We start from the raw sequence: 2050 nt of genomic DNA on the forward strand, positions 1-2050 counted from the left end.
TTATAGGCGTAAGCCACTTCGACTGGTCAAACTTATTTTTGTGTTTTTGGTAGAGATGGGAAGTCTCACCATGTTGCCCAGTTGGTCTTGAACTCCTGAGTTCAAGCAATTCACCCACTTCGGCTTCCCAAAGTGCTGGGATTATAGGCGTAAGCCACTTCGACTGGTCAAACTTTTTGTTTTTAAGAGACACCCAGCCTGGAGTGCAGCAGTGCCATCATAGCACACTGCAGCCTTGAACCCCTTGGTTCAAGCGATTCTCCTGCCTCTGTCTCCTGAGTAGCTGGGTTTACAGGTGCACCACCACCACACCTGGCTAATTTACAATTTTTTTTTTTTTAAAGAGATGAGGTCCTGTTATGTTGACCATGCTGGTTTTGAACTCCTGGCCTCAAGTGATCCTCGTAAACTAAGTTTGAAACTTATTATAGCAGGTTTGTTGTGATCAGGTGAAATTATATCAGGCCCAAACTTTGTATGTTTGTCTGACTCCAGTTTTGAATTGCATGAAATGACTTAATCTCTCCATTATTCTGCTTAAAAAACAATTCAAAACAATTCAAATGGAGGAATGAGACTCTACGATGACGCCCACAGCAACGAAAGTGGTCAGCTTGTTTCTAAATGGAAATCCCCAACTGCCACACCACATCAATCATCTGACATATAATCTCACTTCCACTGAGCTGGAATCTACTTTAAAGGTCAGGTCTCTGGATGAAGAATTTTAGTTTAGTGGGTTATGTAGCAGAAATGCCTAAATCCAGAGCACTGTTTCAGTGTTGGCAGAAATAGTTTCTCTTCAAATAGCAGAGAAGAAAGAACAAGGATTTTAAGTTCAAAGTTTTTGTCTAAGCACATCTTCTAATGTTTCTACCCGTTATCTCATTAAAAATAAAGAAATAGGGGTGGGGATAGAACCACATTCACCTACTTTCATAGAAGGTGCATCCTGCAGTCCTGCAGATACAATTTATTTGGTCTATATTTTAAAAATTAGGGAAATGCCACATTAGAAAAAAGTTCCAGGTTTTTGATTCTCTTAAGAAACTGTAACTTCTGGGCACAAGCGTGTGTGCCTATCTTCTTTTGTGGAAAAGTAGGCTGGAGCTCAGAATTGGCTGCTCTCTTTACACAGGCCCTACAGTTTGCCATTCCCTACCACTCCTGAACGTTTACTCCCGTATTTATTTTGCTGCTTCACCGTGCAGTCAGGAGACTCCTGAAGTTTATAAAATTGATGCAACGGGGCTTTTTTTTTTTTTTTGGCAGGGGGTGCAAATCTCTTTAAGACAGGGACGCAGTGGTCGCTTTTGCTTTCAAACAGCCCTAGATTTGCCCGTTTGTCAACGATCTCACCCTAACCTACTTCTTCAGGGTGGCCAAAAGTAAAATATTATGAATCAAAGAATGGTCCCCAGTTACCGCGAGCCAGCTGTGTGACCTTGGGCGACTCCGTTAAGTTTTAGCGAAGGGTGATAAATGGTCTGTAAAACGGCCTTAATACCTGCTCTGAATACCCCAACAAGGCTGTCGTACACCAGGAGTGAGATGTTTAAAGTACTCCTAAGTAATTTAGAAACTGCAAAACGCTTCCCAGCACAAGCGTCCGCTACAGAGCGCGACGACACCGAGTCGGCTTTAGAAGTCCAGTTACTGGAAACCACTCCAGTTCCGTCCTGCTCCCACCTCCCACGCTCAGGGTGGGCGAGCGGAAGGAGATTCTCAAGGGAGAAGGCCTGGAAAACTGGCTAAGAAACGAAGCGAGAAGTTCCTTAGCATGGGTAAAGTTGTTGGCAGCACTTTTAAGCCCCTAGAGTGACATAGCGACTCCTAGCCGACATGACGGACCTGGGTGCGTGACTAGCGCGGGAGCCAGTCTCCGGGCCACCTCCCTGCTCGAAATCGGGCCTGGTCAGTACCCTCCCAGCGCAACCCCGGACCAGGGACCCCCGACTTTGCCCTAGTCCCCAACCCCCACAATCACCTCCCTTGGTCCCCCTCCACGTGACAAGAGCCGGAACCGTCACTTCCGGCGGCGCGGGCAGCG

General features: G+C 46.2%; 1 protein-coding gene across 1 annotated transcript in view; it reads left to right on the forward strand.

Annotated features, from left to right (window-relative positions):
* Positions 1-1842: 1842 nt before the first annotated feature.
* Positions 1843-2050, forward strand: part of BMP2K (BMP2 inducible kinase) — a 142762-nt gene continuing 142554 nt past the window's right edge. The window contains exon 1 of the mRNA XM_011941794.1: positions 1843-1855. Coding sequence (XP_011797184.1) covers positions 1843-1855 — 13 coding nt within the window. The remainder of the gene's footprint in view (positions 1856-2050) is intronic.

The sequence above is a fragment of the Colobus angolensis genome, unplaced genomic scaffold (assembly GCF_000951035.1).
Source record: "Colobus angolensis palliatus isolate OR3802 unplaced genomic scaffold, Cang.pa_1.0 Scaffold200, whole genome shotgun sequence".
NCBI lineage: Eukaryota > Metazoa > Chordata > Mammalia > Primates > Cercopithecidae > Colobus > Colobus angolensis.